Genomic DNA, 14,531 nt, shown 5'->3' on the forward strand with positions numbered 1-14,531 from the left:
TCTCACACCACACAGGGGGGCATTATAGTCAGGTAACCCCCCCCCCCCCCCCCCTCCACTACACACACACACACAGACGCCCTCCTGTTTTTTTTTTTTAGCTTTTCTTATCTTTGTATAGTCTGTGTATAGTTATGGCTTTTATCAATCTTCCAACTTAATCACGTCTTTGAACAAACGGTTTTATGTATTTATAAAGCAGAAATGGCCAGAGCACATGGGTTCTGTGACTTCTCAGGTCCACGCCACACACACACCCTTACTCCCTCACAGCCACCCAGGGAGGAGGCTCATGGGCCTGTCCGTGTCTCCCTGTGTCGTGGGTCTCGGGCGCCCCGTTCCTCGCCGCGCCGCAGCAGCAGAGGGCTTATAAGAGGTTCTCCAGTCCTGACACAACCCAGGGCCTGTTTGCTACCAGAGGCACGTCCTCCGCTCCCACCATTCGTCTTCATAAACGTCCCCTCGGCAAGCATAACATCTCCCTGCTCTTATCTCTGACACATGTCCAAACACTTAAAGTAGCTCCCCTCCCCTTCTCTCCTCCACCGCACCGCAGTGATCCCCCCAGCATGCGGAGAGCAAACTACATGGCAGACAGCTTAAGTCCAGACTCGAGCATTACGCTAAATTATGGGGTTGTCTTCAGGGAAGGCAGAGGCTCTTTTGAAACGGGTGGCAGCGGTGATGGTGCCCTGCGGACGCGCATCTCGTTCGCTCCGTCACCCCTCCGCGCCCCACCTCTGCTCTCGACCCCCCCCCCATACCACACCACACACACACACACACACACACACACACACCACACTACACCACACCACACACACCCTACAGCTTACACTTGCGGTGCCGTGCTCTTACAGTAGGTGCCGACTTTTTGAACGTGGCGTCGCGATGCATAAACATGCGCTCGCCTCGGAGATCACAGGGCCTTAGCGGCGGCTGATCTGAATGCTTGGCCACACACTGGGCTCCCGGCGCCCGCTAGGCCCAGCCCCATCACAGCCCGGGCAGCAGCAGCAGCAGCGGTAGCGGCGGCGGCAGCAGCAGCAGCTTGGGAGATGGACATATTGTGTCTTTGGTCCGTAAGAGGATTTGAGGGCTTTTTGCAAATGCCTTTTCATCCTGTCCCCTGTGCAGAGGAGAGAGGGGACTGCTGCTGAGAGAAGGATTAAACGGCCGGTGGCTCACGGCTGCCCCCTGGTGGTGGCCGAGCGGTACTGCGGCGGTTTAATTACATCTCTAGGGCCCCCGAGCCCATCTGAGAAGCTCTTTCATGTCAAATGTAAATGTTTTGTGTTCCAGAGAGAAGAGGGGAGAATCCATTGAAGTTTAATAGAGACAAATTACATTATTTACCGAAGAGTAATTTTTGGAATGGTGAAGCATTGAGGCAATTCGACCACAGCTCAAGCTGGGATTTTTTTTTTCTGATTTATTAATTTATTTTAAGTATTAATATATTCATATTTTCTATTTAAAATAGAGATTAGAGCAAGTCAAGATTAGTGAGAGTATTCATCCCTCGTTTAACCTAAACCCTTCTCCAACCCCCTCTCTCTGTCTCTCCCTCTCTCTCTCTCCCTCTCCCTCTCTCTCTCTCTCTCTCTCTCTCTCTCTCTCTCTCTCTCTCTCTCTCTCTCTCTCTCTCTATGCAGTGGTCGAACTACATCCGTGCCACGGTGCGTAAGGAGAAGGGCCTGCCCATCCTGGTGGAGCTTCTGCGCTCCGACTCCGATAAGGTAGTGAGGGCCGTGGCCATCGCGCTGCGTAACCTGTCCATCGACCGCCGGAACAAGGACCTTATAGGTGAGAGCAGCCACTAGCCCCTCCCATCAGTATGTGTCTAGCCAATCAAAATAGTTAGTACGTTATCATTTTATATATTATAAAATGCATTACAAATATGTTAAATACTTGTTTCTATCATATTCTGTATACTGTACATCATATTTCATGTCTTGGTTTACTGAGACTGTTTTAGGAGCATCGTTGGTAGGAGTCTATTCTTGCTGTAGTTTGCAGCTGTAATCTCTTTCGTTCCTCTTGCAGGGAGTTATGCCATGAGGGACCTGGTCAGCAACCTGCCCAGCGGTCAGCAGCGGCCAGCCAAGAACCTGGAGGAGGACACGGTGGTGGCCATCCTCAACACCATCCACGAGATCGTGACGGACAGCTCGGAGAACGCCCGCTCGCTCATCACGGCGCAGGCCATAGAGAAGCTGGTGGCCATCAACAGGACGAGGTACTGTAGCGTGTCCCACGCCGGGGGTCCACCACGGCGGCCCGGGGAGTCCAGTTCTCTTAGCGACCCGGAGCTTATCGTCACACCGCAAATCTGGGATTGCGCTGATCATGGGGTGCCTTAAATAAGAAGGGGGGATGGTGGCGGTGGCTTAAGGGCATTTTTATGAGCTTGCCGAAGTGCCCGGGTTAAAAACCCACGCAGTATATGCATTTAGCATTAGTATGGATGGGATGTACTGTATGCCTGCAGCCTTGTACTGGTGGCCTCACACAGCGCCTTCAAAAGAACCCGCTTAAATAAATGTATGAGACTGCGGTGCACGGTCAAGGGTAGGCCGTGATTTTTGTGTGTGTGTGTGTGCGTGTGTGCATGTGTACGTGTGTGCGTGTGTGCGCGCGCGTGTGTGTGTGTGTGTGTGTGTGCTTTTGCAGAGCTGCATTTTAGGCCTGTTAAAGGTGGCCCAGCCCAGCCCAGCCTTGTTAATAGCCCGCCTCCACCAGAGGATATGAGGCCGTTTTAATCAGCCTGTCCTCTTGGTTTCCTCCGTCGACCTCATTTAGACCAGTATTATTAATCACTGCCCCACAGCCACCAGCAGCACCAGACCTCTTAATAGAGCCGCTCAGCAGTCGCCTCACGTCCCGCGTCTTTCTGTCTGGCTTTGCTGCACCAGTATTTTTTCAAGCTTTTTGAAAAATATACACAGATATCCGATTTGTCCACGGAAAGAGGACCATTTCTCTCCTGGTGTAAACTCTTGAGTAGAGAGGGTTGAGATGGCTGCTGCAGGTGACATAGGAACTGATTTTAGCAAGAGATTGTGAACTATTATTGTGCTACTATACTGGCTAAGAGTGGTGATGGAGAAGCTGCTAGTGGGATAGTGGGAGTAGCCATATACTTTGTGTATGAGGCCCTGTGGCACTCATCTTTCTTTCTCTCTGTCTCTCTCTCTCTCTCTCTCTCTCTCTCTCTTGCACTCTTTGCTCTTCGTTCTTCTCTCTCTTTGCTCTTCTCTCTCTCTGTCTCTCTCTCTCTGTCTCTGTCTCTCTCTCTCTCTGGTCACCCCTGCAGCCAGTCCCCGCGGGAAACCAAGGCTGCCTCCCACGTGCTGCAGACGGTGTGGAGCTACAAGGATCTGCGGAACGCCCTGACCAAGGATGGCTGGAACAAGACCCACTTCCAGGTAGGGATCTCTGGAGACCCGGACCCCTCTGGCAAGACACACACTTATTCACATCTCTCTCTCTCGCTCTGTGTGTGTGTGTGTGTGTGTGTGTATGTGTGTCAGGCTTGGGAATGTAACGGGGCTAAAACATGGGATGAAAGAATGTCTTACTTTTTCTCCCCATCATGCCCTCTGTGGCAACTTTGGAAACTGTGTTGGTGGAGTTTCTGGCGCCTGGAGCAGGCCCTGAACATCAATGCTTTGAACCTTCCTCTGAGTGCCTCTCTTCTCTCTCTTCTCTCTCTCTCTCTGTCTCTTCTCTCTCTCTCTCTCTTCTCTCTCTCTCTCTGTCTCTTCTCTCTCTCTCTCTCTCTCTCTCTCTTCTCTCTCGCTCTCTCTCCTCTGTTCTGCACTCCTAGCAGCCCACGGCGCCCGGCGCTCCCAAGGGCTCCAAGAGTGGCAAGCCCGGCTACGACGACACCACCTTGCCCCTGATGGAGAAGAACCAAGGTCAGTGCCTGAACCTGGGGGGAGGAGGTGCCACGACTGGGTGGGCTGGAGGGGCCGCTGTCTGTCTGTCTGTCTGTCTGTCTCTCTGTCTGTCTGTCTCTGCCTTTCTTTCTATGTTCTCTCTCTCTCTCTCTCTCTCTCTCTCTCTCTCTCTCTCTCTCTCTCTATCGCTCTCTCCCTCCCAGCAGCCCCGTCTTGGCAGGTTGAGTGTCTCGGTGGGGGGGATTGTGTCAGGGCTCGGGGGAGTGGAGTGTGGGGAGAGAGGGGAGAGGAGGGAGTATGGTGGTGTGGTGGTGGGTGAGGGAAGGAGGAGAGTGCATTGCTGAGGAGCCACCCTGGTGGGTTTGCGCGGAGGAAGCTGCTTCTGCCACTCTTCCTCTACTCCCCTGATGGCCACCTCTTTGAAATGAGTGTGTGTGTGTGTGTGTGTGTGTGTGTGTGTGTGTGTGTGTGTGTGTGTGTGTGTGTGTGTGTGTGTGTGTGTGTGTGTGTGTGTGTGTGTGTGTGTGTGTGTGTGTGTGTGTGCTCGTGTGTGCCACCTTTTCTGCCCTTGCCCTCCATCTCTCCGCCGGGCCGCCTGGCATCCCCCCTCTCTCTCTCTCTCTCTCTCTCTCTCTCTCTCTCTCTCTCTCTCTCTCTCTCTCTCTCTCTCTCTCTCTCTCTCTCTCTCTCTCTCTCTCTCTCTCTCTCCCCGCTCCCCATCGCCGCTCTCTGGAGTGTTTGTGCCCAGGCACAGCAGGCAGAAGCATGGCAACGGAGGCCGTAGGTTCAAGTGCCCCTCCAAAAACAACCCCACGCTGTTACCTGCACACATCGCTCATTCAAGCTCTCCGCCGAAAAAAACAAACAAACAAAACAACAACAACAAAAAAAACAAAAAACAACATAAAGCTTCTTATGCAAGCTTTGCACGCGTCTGCCAACAATGGCTGACATCACTCTTTGGGCTCGACTGACTGCTAGATTTTTTTTTTTTCTGCCCATAAAAGCATCTCATCGAGAGAGGAGTCTCGAGCATGACAGCACCACTCGACATTTATGTTTGATTTTAATTTGATTTTCACTCTCCCAGATGCCATACATTGTGTATGTGTGTGTGTATATATTGTGATTAGTTGTCACTCCCACCCATTTCCAGCTTGCCTACAAGGGAGTGCGGAGGCGGCTGACAGCTGTAAACGGCGGACTATATATTTAAATATATATAAATATATATATATACTTAGCGCCTGAAAGCATCTGCATTCAAGCTCAAACAGCCGTCTCATGTTCTCTTCATGTGCCATGAAAATGGAACAAATCAGCGTGTAAATGCTTTGCAGGCAACAAGAAAAGGGGCAGTGGTGATATGATTCCTCTGGACGAGCTGGGTCCAGGTAAGAAGGAACGCTTGCATGACTGCAGTCCGTTAAGGAAACGCTACACGCCCACGAGGCGCTTAACTCTCTCTTCATCTCTTTGTTGAGATGCGGAGAGCAAAATAGTCCCAACTCACCCAAATAATCCATTACTTGGCAATAACCAGTCACTTACTGTAGAAGGAAACTTTCAGACACATTGAATGCAGTTGTGGGAATGATGATGTTTTTGCTGACATGATCTAGTGATCTTACTAACCTCACTTGTTTGGTTTTGTTTTGTTTGTTTGTTTTTTTGGTACTGTATGGCCATTCTAACTCTACGTGAGCTTCTGTGTAAGAGCTCAGATGCTGTCTGCAAGACCCCTCTTTTGACCAGGTGTTTTAGGATTTAGTATGGCCACTCACACACTCAGAACTAATACACCCTGACCGGGAGTGTCATGCTCTTCATTTCAACACAGGACACAGTGTTCCACACCAGTCCATCTGATCCCAGACCTGTGACCCCTCCCTCCCTCCTCGGGTCCCTTTCCCTAGTTCTGTCCAAGAGTCAGTTGTGTATGGATTGAATTTTTCCCCCTATTTTGAGAGTAATTGAAGATTTTGATTTTGAATCTCCCTTTCTAAGAATATTCACAATTCATGTTTTTTCTTCTCTTTTTATTGTGCATATCAGGCAATATCAAAAAAGTTTGATCAGTAAAAAGTAAAAGTGAATTTAAAAAAAAGTGATTTATGAAATGATTCAATGAAATGGAGGATACCTCGTTTTGGAAATCGAATATTCTGCCCTGTGTTTAGTCTACCCTGAAAGGCTAGTCTACCTTGAACCCTGATGATGATGATGTCCACGGCCGCTTGCAGCCGAGTGCCTCCTGCATCCCGATGGCTCTAGCGGGAGAGCAGAGAGCGGATTCGGAGTGCCGGCGAGGTGCTGTCGAGGGCTCTTTGGCTCTTTGGCTTTCTGAGCATGCACTGCGGCCTCGCTCTCTCCCCCGTCTGGGAGCGCGGCGGTGCTGGGCTCCTGATGGGGGTCAGCGCAGCAGGCTGTGCCGACACAACTCTGCTGATCTGAGCATCCCCACGCTGCTGGGCGTGTGTGTGTGTGTGTGTGTGTGTGTGTGTGTGTGTGTGTGTCTGTGTGTGTGTCTGCCTGTGTGTGGGTGTGTGTGTGTGTGCGTCCGTGCATGTGTCTGTCTGTCTGTGTGTGTGTGTGCGCGCGTGCTTGTGTGTGTGTGTGAGTGTGTGTGAGTGTGTGTGAGTATGTGCACATGTGTTTGTGTGTGTGTGTGTGTGTGTGTGCCCATGGTTGCTAGGCACGGTGGTCACGCCCTCTTGTTTCCCAGTGTGTGCTGGGCCTCTGGTGGAGGCTTGAATGACAGTAATTGGGCCAAGGCAGTACTGATGCTGGAGCCCAATGCCCAGTTGTACCTGCCCAAACATGGGGCATGCAACACACACACACACACACACACACACACACACACACACACACACACACACACACACACACACACACACACACACACACACACACACACACACACACACACACACACACACACAGGTTCTGTTTCAGGCGTGTCCATAGCTTGGGTATAAGCAACAACAACAACACATTACATTTCTAAAGTGTTTTACACTGAAGGGGTTGGGGGACCTCACTCCAACCATCAATGTGTAGCGCCCACTTGCTGTGGCGGAGCTGTGTGATTCTCATGTCGTGACCTCTCCTTCCCCCCTCAGATGGCTACTCCACTATCGACCAGAGAGATAAAGACTGCAAGTATAAGACCGGAGACGGCTCGGGCGACGCCACCGAGAGGGAACCCTTAAAGGTATGCAGACAGACAGACAGAAGGTGGGGTGGCTCCTTACGGAAGGCCATTTGAATCGTGACATCCAAAGGCAATGGGTTCTTTTGAAGAGGCACTTCAAATAGTAATGACCGTCCTGTGAAATGTCTTTGAAACCGTGAACAAAAAGAAAATCATTCCAGTCAATTGTTTTTTTGGTGTGTTTTTTTTTGTTTTTGTATTGGTTCGACATTGAGAGCGGTGGTCTCGTCAGTCTCGGCTGTGAGGAGGGTGAAGTTTAATTTCTCCCCCACGCAGTCAGCCGCAACAGTGTGTGCGCATGTGTGTGTGTGTGTGTGTATGTGCCGAGACTACCGACACGGTCTTCTAGCACGGACCAATTTGCCAGCCGCAGATCTGAAGCGGGAGATAATTGAGTGCAAGCTTTGTGATTCGCAAGTCATTAATCATGGGATGATTAAGAGACTCCTGGCCATGCCCCCCCTACCAAAACCAGCCACCCACCCTCATGTAGATGACCCAGAGTTTATTGAAGGGAACGGACCACATATCAAGTGCTTTATTGTCTACAACTCTGCTCCGTTTCTGCGTCAGGTTTAGTGATTTGCTCTTGACCTTGACAGGGAGAATTTGTATCTTGGCAGTTTCCACTTTAATGCGAGTTAGGATGTGGATGTGTGTGTGTCTGTCTGTGTGGCCTTGTCCAAAGAAACAGTGATGAGCCTGCCAAGCAACTTTGAAAAGTTTCACATTATATATCACACGCCACAGCTCTGTCTGTGTGCTTGAATTATTGTTCATAGAACTAGAACCTTGAATTCATGCCATGTTCCGTTTGTTTGTTAAAAAAAAAAAAAAAGAAAGCCATGGGACACAGCCAGTTAACTCCCTATCTCTGAAGAAGTGCACCCGCAAGGGAACTGGCTTCGCATCTATATAAGCAAAGAGTGAAGACGGGATCCTCTAATGGGGGCCTGCAGCTATCTCTCTCCACAGCTGCTTTGCCCTCTGTATTTTCTGTGCCCGCAGGAAGGGCAAGAGGATACAGCAACCAATTTTCTCCTTTCTGTATAGGCGTCAAATTGAGGTAGCATCCCCCTGAAGAAGAGGTGCACAGGGATGCCTCTCTCACAGAGGGGGTAAGGGTTGGGCTTGTTGGGTGGGGGGTGGGGTGGGCTGGTGGAAGCTCTCATGGAGTGTGGAGATGTTAAAGGATTCAGCCATAGCGGAGTCTCGCGGCGGATGTCTTCAGGCTGTAGTCCGATATTCCCTCGTGAGTGTGTCTCGAGGCTGGTGCAGCCAGGGTTTACCGCGGCCATTGTCGGCGATCTGATCTTTTTGCGGTTTGTCCTGCTCCACCCTGCGTAGAAGACCCTGTCGTCACTGTGGCCTGAAAGCCAGCTTTTAATCACTGTGCCCCTTCGGTGTGCCTTTGTTTTTGTTTATTTATTGCATGCTATTCTTATATTGGTTTTTTTTTATTTTTTTTTATATCAATATCACTGTTCCAAGGCTTTCCTCCACACGAGGACTAACACTGGCTCTGCAACCCCCTATGTTTGAATTTAACTCTGTTAAACTCTGTTTTTGTTTGTTTGTTTGTTTGTTTGTTTGTTTGTTTGTTTGTTCGTTCGCTTTGTTTGTTTTGCTGATAACTCCCTTCTTCCCGTTGCTGCAGAATGACACAAATAGGAAACACTATATCAGGAGCAACAGGCCCGCGGTCAATCTGGTGGATGCTTGTGATGTTAAACCTCAGCCTGTTGACTCCTGGGTCTAAATGCATGCATGGTAGGTCTTACCTGTTTGAGTGTGTTTCGTTTGTGTCTCTTTTTTTTAATCACATTTAATCATATTTTAAAAAAAAAATGATTCATTATGGTTTGTTTTCAATTTTGTAACACGTTCATTATCCCTAACCTTGTGTCACATCCCTCCCCCCGACCTCTTCCACCACTCACAACTTGTTGTTTTCACTGAGGCTCTCTGCAGGACCCAGAGTAGTTTGACGCTAACTTAACACTAAAAGTATGGTAGCACCGTCGACTTTGACCGAGCCACTGCATGATTTGATTGGGCGCCTGTGCTAATGAAATCAGCGCGTGTGATGTGTTGTAATGCCATTTCCCTGGACTTCCCGACTCCACTTCAAACTAATGTGAGGGGCTGAAAAGTCGGCAGTAGAGAGGATTCGCTTCTGCTGCTCGCTGCCGGCCGCCTCTTTTTCCCCTGAGTGCCATCTACCCCGTGGGAGTTGGAATGAAAAGCATTGGTTCCTCTCTCTCTCTCTCTCTCTCTCTCTCTCTCTCTCTCTCTCTCTCCAGCATCTGTCCTCCCACGCCTCCCCACCTTTCTTCTGTGGAAGGCTGCGGGAGAGGAGAGGAGAGGAGAGGAGAGGAGAGGAGAGGAGAGGAGAGGAGAGGAGAGGAGAGAGGACTCCTCATGAATAATAGATGGCTGGCAGAACAGCCCCCAATGTCGCTCCCGTCTGGCAGTGTGGAGACGATGGTGGGGTGGGGGGGCGCGGGGCGCTAGTGAACTACTCTGGGTTAGCTGCGGGCCATTGGTCCTGCTTGAGCATCGCATCGCTTCACTTCACTTCACTCTCACCCTCATGTCACGTCACCATCGCCATCGCCATTCATGTCCGTCACTGTCAGAAATCGCATCAGTGCTGTCAGTGCTAGAGGACAGATGGAGATCCATATGTTTGGTGTGTCTGTTTCTTGAGTGTCTATACCTCTGTGTAATTCAGATTAGTTTTAGCACTGTGGTCAGAATAAAGTTTATAAGAAAGGATAAAGTCAAAGATCTTTGAAAAAAAAAAACATTTGAGTAAAGATGACTGGACATGCCAGTTACTTTCTCATAGTTACATTCTTTCCGTGGAGGTCACTGATGAATAGACAGTACTGTTGTTAGTGGAATGAGTCCAACATCTGATACTTAACAAGCACGCTCAGACAAAAAGTGTACAACAAAATGGCATTTTTGTCCAGGTAAAATCTGGAAGCACGCAGATGATTTTGAAAATTTGCCCTTCAGAAGATTTTACACTTACATATGGATAGGACAAAACGCATAAGGAACACGTACTGGTTATTTCAGTTGTGTATGCAGAATCCATTTCCATTCGAGGCCATCAGATTATGGAAATGCACTCTCCTGGCCTGCCTGCCTGCATTAAATAATTTTATCCTGCTGTATACCAGAGGAGTAGATCAATAGACTCCAGACAGCCTCATGAAAAATTCATGTAGCCTTTTGTCAACTTTTGTGGGCCACAACTTTGATAAGAACAGTAATGAGTTTCAACAACAAAAGAAGCTTCATTTAACCACCATTACGCTGGGTACTGAATGCCACAGATGTACATCCATTACATGTTTGATAGCCATCACCCTCATTAGAGTCATCACCTTCTCTCTCTCACCAGCATTCTGTTCATGATAAATGATTATTTTATAATCATTTCATAAATGTGTTGGATTTTACTCTGAAATGCATTGTTTCTTCGTGTTCCTGTGGTAATCATGTTACAGGTGTGCCACATGTTCATTTCTCATATTGATTTAAGGTTAGAATTGAAAGTTAAACTTGCACTAACTATTCCATGTTCCTACCCTAACTCTGCCTATACTCTAGGCTTAAATAACAACATCTCAGCTAGAAGAGGATCTCGCATACCACCACCACTGCCATACATCATGGACCTCGATTTGGAGTTGACTCATCAGCAGACTAAATGAAAGAGAGTGAAAAAGAGGAAAAAAACAATCATCCAGCAGCCAATGTTTCATTCTTTTCAGCAAAATATATGACATAAATACTTTTAAAAGAAAAGAAAAAGACTTTACACTTTTCATATCTACATTCCCACTGGACATAGAAGAAGTTCTCCTTTACTGATGGGTGTGTTGATGGCTCAGATGGATTGACAGAAGCAGCGTTGGAGATATGAAGGTGAATTCAGGGAAGACATTATGGACATGTGTTTGAATGAAGGGGGCGGGGGACAGAAGATTTTTTTGTGTGTGTGTTGATGTTTTTTGTGTGTTAATCTTGTTTTTGTTTGTACGTTTCAGCGTTTTGATTTGATTTGCGCCGAGGCATACATTCAATTTTTTTTTCATGTTCCTTTTCTGTTTGTTTTTGTTTTTGTTTGTGTTTGATTCTTCCTTCTTGTTTGGGATTTCTGATTTGATGGACTGTGGTGAGGTGGGGCTTGGTGTTGGTAGATGTTGGAGGGTTGATGAATGTTTTTGTGGTTTGAGTTTCAGGGGGGGTACTGGAAGCTTCTTGTTACATGCCAAGGGCACTGGGAAGAAAGAGTATGATAACAATACGGACTAATGCCATTACATAAACACACTCTGCATACGTAATTTCACTGTGTTTCTTTTCACTCTTCAAGTGATAATTTGGTGCGTGGAGTGAGTTTGGGGACCTAAGTGCCCCTATCCAAATAAGAGGATTTAACAGTCACAGGTACCAGCCGGAAGTTGAAAACAGGAAAAAGCTTGCTTGTATTGTGAGTTTTGTGCCATGGGTTGTACGTAACCAAACAGTCAGCATGACATTTTTTGAGTCAGGATGTTTTCAGATTAGCAGGAATCTTGGTTAATTGCCATGTACCTTACAAATTACCACGATCCTGGATGATTGCCATGTGTGCTTTTCAATGAGATGTTCAAAAGGAGAAAAAGAGACTGAAATTTTGTCTGTACAGAGTTTGTGTGAAGAGCGCTAAGGGGAATTAAACAGTCTGAATCAAAGGGTAGATTTTAAAGCATTTTATATTTTTGTTGGTTTTATAAATGTATATTGGAATCTGAAAAGATGAAAAAGGCAAAAAAAAAAAAATACAATCTTTAAATTGTCTATACATTGTCAGGTAAAAATTCATAACATTTCATTCTGGGAGTGCTTTCTGATAAAGCATCACCATATTTGTAAAAAAAAAAAAAAAAAAAAGCAGATGAAATAGTTGCTTACGTTTATCAAACATGTAGAGTCATGCTGAGTACCTATTTATATTTTGTATTTTCAAAAAAAAAATCTTAAACTTTCGTTTAAGAAGTGGAAGAATCCATTCTTGAATTGACATCACGGCTGCCAAAAACTCACCAAGACGATGGACGGACTTGACCCTTCATCACTCATGAATGGTGTATGCAAGGGGAGGGGGCAAATCAGGGTGGACAGATGAACGGACAAGCTGTGTCAGTCTCATTATACTGCCGTCACGCAAACTTTTGCTTAGGCCATCACAGTACAAACAACATGCTTTGATATCGTCAGTGCATCTTAACGTAAACGATGCAAGCATGACAAAATATGTAAAGATGTTTGTTATTTCTGTTTTCTGAGTACTGGTTTTTTTGTGGTGTGGTTGAATATAAAGTCTTTCTTCACCAGAAAAAAAAAACAAGCAAACAAACCCATGGCGGTGACCAGCCCATGTAATAGATAACAGTTAACATGTTATGGATAGAGGAATCTTAACCGAGACAATATTGAGTTTGGTTTAACATTCTCTCCCACAAGAGAGACTGGACAATAGACGAGTTCACCAGAAAGGGACAAGAGGTGAAAAAATAAACAGTACACGTCACAAACGACTCTGTTTTTGGGGTTCTCCCTCAGTCTTCAAGTGGACACCCAGCCTATAGGGTGTTCTGCATTATGGACAACTCAATCCATGTGTCAGCTAGGCAAATGGCATGTGCCTGCATTGAAGTCTGAGTTTCGTTTTTTGTTTCATTTTTTTTCTTTGTGATGTGACTTTGTTAAGCTTGCTGTTTTTCTACATAGTGTTAACAGAGACTTCTAATGAAACAAAAATACAGTATGTGTATTAACTTTTTAATTTTGAAAGAAAAACAAACGAGTGCTATCCCCATGTTACTGTACATGTATATGGTCTTCAGTCCTGTGTGCTTACACTGGTTAACTCATCTCTGTTTTATTCCTGGCTGCCTTTCTGCAGTACACAACCAAAGGATTTTGGGTTTGTTAACACATACAGTTACAGCACATGCAAGAGAAATCTATACAGTAAGTCTGCTTAAGGCATTTAATCAGAGTGTACATTTATAAAAACACAAGTTGTGTTGGGCTGGACATACAATATATGACAAAGACCAGACGAGCAGAATCAGAATAGAAGGACCTTTGTAGATATCACTAATTCAAGGCGTCAGAGTTAAGTAATTGTACAGCTTGGTAGCAAATGTGTTTGTTACGATCACGTGCCTTAACCTTTTTTCCATGTTAGGTCAAAAAAAGATTAACAATGTGTTTTCTATGCTCTGTTTGTTGTGTCCTGTTTACCTGTTTTGTCACTGCTCGTCAGCACTTCCTGTTCTCCTCCTCTTCTCTCTCTCCTTTCAGTCTCTGTCTCTTTCCCCTCTTCTTCTTCCTCCTCCTCCTTCTCCCTCTCTTCCCTCACACTCATACATTCACTCTCTCTGTCCTCAGTGTAGTCTAGAACTTTGGTGGGTTTTTGCCTTGTATTACAATGTATTATAAACTTTCAAAAAGATAGAGACATTAAAAAGGGTTTGATTTAATAGAGGAGTAAGTTGTTAATGCTTTGCTATAGCGTTACGAGAGCGAAAACAATGCCACAGTGACAGAATGTATTATGTTAATTTTACTAATACCAAGAGGAAATTAAAAAGCAATGAAAATACAGGTTTGTAGAGTAATTTGGTGTGTTTTCAATAAATCATGCCTGGAAAGAATGCACTGTCTGGTGTTCATTTCTCTGTTATTTGCAAGAGTAATACACACTTTTTAGTATGATTAATTCATCTTTTATTTTAATTCTTGTGTTATTTAATGTTTCATTTGTAGTCATTTAGGACATGTATTTCATTGCATATTATCCTGTAGCTTAATCCATGGTAGGCTTTATATTTGGGATCAGACTGTGGGTGGTCGACAACCCATTTGGGGGAGGAGTCGGAATAATTAGCAGGAAAAAAATGATGAGAGGATTGGCCTGAGCCCTAATGTTTAAGGATTATATTGCTAAACCATAAAGCACTTTTACTGCTTGTGTTAATGCTAGCCTATACATTAGTAGTAGTCTAGTAGACTGTGCATATTTGGACATGTGTTGTGTGGGCTCCATGAAATTCAGGAAGCTAGAAAACTAAAAATGATAGCAGCTGAAGGAAAACGTTCAACCTTTTGGCCTGGTTATCCATAATGTGCTCAAATAATAAGCTTGCTATGATATGAAAATGTGGTAGGCCGCCTGCCCTATTGCAACATATTCAACCCTGAATCACAGGAACGTCAAAGGTAACATGGCCTAATGTAGGTAGGCTACAGTTTTGTGCAATCCTTTTATAGGCTATATGTACACACACACACACACACACACACACACACACACACACACACACACACACACACAGAGA

General features: G+C 46.2%; 1 protein-coding gene across 2 annotated transcripts in view; it reads left to right on the plus strand.

The window, feature by feature from the left end:
* arvcfb (ARVCF delta catenin family member b) overlaps window positions 1-13,847 on the plus strand; it is a 90,905-nt gene extending 77,058 nt beyond the window's left edge. For both annotated transcript variants that reach the window (XM_062543081.1, XM_062543082.1), the window contains 8 exons: window positions 1,656-1,806; window positions 2,050-2,242; window positions 3,320-3,431; window positions 3,833-3,923; window positions 5,246-5,299; window positions 7,031-7,122; window positions 8,780-8,892; window positions 10,747-13,847. In XM_062543081.1, the coding sequence (XP_062399065.1) occupies window positions 1,656-1,806; window positions 2,050-2,242; window positions 3,320-3,431; window positions 3,833-3,923; window positions 5,246-5,299; window positions 7,031-7,122; window positions 8,780-8,881 (795 nt within the window). In that variant the 3' untranslated portion in view covers window positions 8,882-8,892; window positions 10,747-13,847. The remainder of the gene's footprint in view (window positions 1-1,655; window positions 1,807-2,049; window positions 2,243-3,319; window positions 3,432-3,832; window positions 3,924-5,245; window positions 5,300-7,030; window positions 7,123-8,779; window positions 8,893-10,746) is intronic.
* The last annotated feature ends 684 nt before the right edge of the window (window positions 13,848-14,531 follow it).

This window comes from Sardina pilchardus, chromosome 8, assembly GCF_963854185.1.
Source record: "Sardina pilchardus chromosome 8, fSarPil1.1, whole genome shotgun sequence".
NCBI lineage: Eukaryota > Metazoa > Chordata > Actinopteri > Clupeiformes > Clupeidae > Sardina > Sardina pilchardus.